This window comes from Nannospalax galili, unplaced genomic scaffold, assembly GCF_000622305.1.
Source record: "Nannospalax galili isolate Female #2095 unplaced genomic scaffold, S.galili_v1.0 scaffold1484, whole genome shotgun sequence".
NCBI lineage: Eukaryota > Metazoa > Chordata > Mammalia > Rodentia > Spalacidae > Nannospalax > Nannospalax galili.
Genome location: NW_008351512.1, coordinates 325,537 through 327,355, shown reverse-complemented (window position 1 = coordinate 327,355; position 1,819 = coordinate 325,537). Strand labels below are relative to the sequence as shown.

The window sequence follows — 1,819 nt, the reverse complement described above, 5'->3', positions numbered from 1 at the left end:
GCACAACTCATTGGGTTTGAAATGGTGGAAAATGAACAGGGTAATATGTATGTATGGAAAACCTGAAATATTTTCAATAATGAAGGATGTTAATGATTGGATTGGACCACCAAATAACAACGGTGCCATCAAAGAAGTGACCATTAATGCAGATAGCACTTGTGGAAACGGGGGGGAGGGTGAACATCGGTGGCGGCAAATCAGGTGGGAACATGTTCTGTGAAATATTATCTCATTCCATAACATTTCATTTTAAATCATTGACACTTTGGGGTACCAGAATATGACATGTTTGTGCTTATAGGAACATGGTTGCCTTCAGAAATGTAGTTAATGGCCAGCCTTTTGCAAACTGGTGGGACAATGGTAGCAACCAAGTAGCTTTTGGAAGAGGAAACAAAGGCTTCATTGTCTTTAACAATGATGACTGGTAAGTAGATACCAATTATAAATGGATTTTATACCATTATATTCATGTATCATTCTTCATTTTCCCTAATCATTAGAAATGTTTATATCTGAGAATTTTTATATTAATGAATTTAAGGAAGCAAAGATATCTGCAAATTGCAGAAAATACAAAGTGTCTATGTTTCTTGTCTCATTTTCCCATTTTCCCCATATTTCAGGTGAACTCTTGTGTATTCTTAGCATGTCATTCGTATACATTCATATTTAATGCTCATAAAGTGCACGCCATAAAACACATAATCATAAGAGACAAAATCACTAAAGAATGTACAGAGTATTAGAGTATCTGAATGTCAACTGTTATTTTATCCATTCTTCTGATAAATTGTCTTCAGGTTTCTATTTCTGTATGATAAATGTTTTTGAAGTATATCTGTAGTTCCTCATTATATATTCTTGCTTTCAGGGGTGCTTAATTGAGCTTCTAAGACTTTCATTAAAGTCCTTTCATTTGGGACAATAACATCCTATCTGTATTAATGATCACCTCTTGTGTAGGACTATAGCTCAGAGAATCACTATGCAAGCAGGTGAAATCTCTCCAAATTCAACTTGTACTCAGGTTTAAATTATATTGAGCATAAAGCATAATTTATTGCTGAAAAGGAAATAATTGAAGTGTATCATTACTTTAGTGACAAACATATAGCTAGCTCTGTAATTTCATTCATCTTCTATGTGAAAGAATGAAAATAAATTTGTACAAATAGCTTTATATTCCAAACTGTATTTCTCCACAGTAATCTAGATTATTTTACCCTGTAGCCCTGGATTTTAGCACCTCTCAAGCAAGTAAGATTTGGAGAAATGATGCCATTACCGTTCCTAAAATTAATTAGTGTTTTCTGTAGGTCAGCAGAGGACAAATTTTAAATGAATATATTCCTCACAGGTGGTGGTTTTATCTGAAAACTACACTGATACTCTTTGACTTTCACTGCTTGGTAGAATTCCCCACAGCCTGGGAATCTGCTAGTCTTTGAAAAGAGGAATAGATCCTGAAAATATTTTCACTCCAACCGGAGAGGTCTTGGTGTTGGGATTTTTCTCACTGAGGCCTTTTCTTCTTACAGTCCCACAGCACAAAGTTCTGCCATCTGTTTTAGAGACTGTTGATCCTCGTGCACTTGACTGTGTTGAGCTTAATTTAAATATTAACTTTTTTGCTTTCAGGTCACTGTCAGCAAAGTTACAGACTGGTCTTCCTGCTGGCACATACTGTGATGTCATTTCTGGAGACAAAAGCAATGGCAGTTGCACAGGAATTAAAGTCCAGGTTTCCGGGGATGGCACAGCGCAGTTTTCCATTAGTAACTCAGCTGAGGACCCATTTATTGCCATCCATGCT

At 36.0% G+C, this 1,819-nt stretch overlaps 1 protein-coding gene across 1 annotated transcript in view; it reads left to right on the top strand.

The window, feature by feature from the left end:
* Positions 1-1,819, top strand: part of LOC103746312 (pancreatic alpha-amylase-like) — a 12,940-nt gene that overhangs the window by 1,971 nt on the left and 9,150 nt on the right. Inside the window, exons 3-5 of the mRNA XM_029553726.1 lie at positions 86-204; positions 305-430; positions 1,645-1,816. Of these exons, the coding sequence (XP_029409586.1) occupies positions 86-204; positions 305-430; positions 1,645-1,816 (417 nt within the window). The remainder of the gene's footprint in view (positions 1-85; positions 205-304; positions 431-1,644; positions 1,817-1,819) is intronic.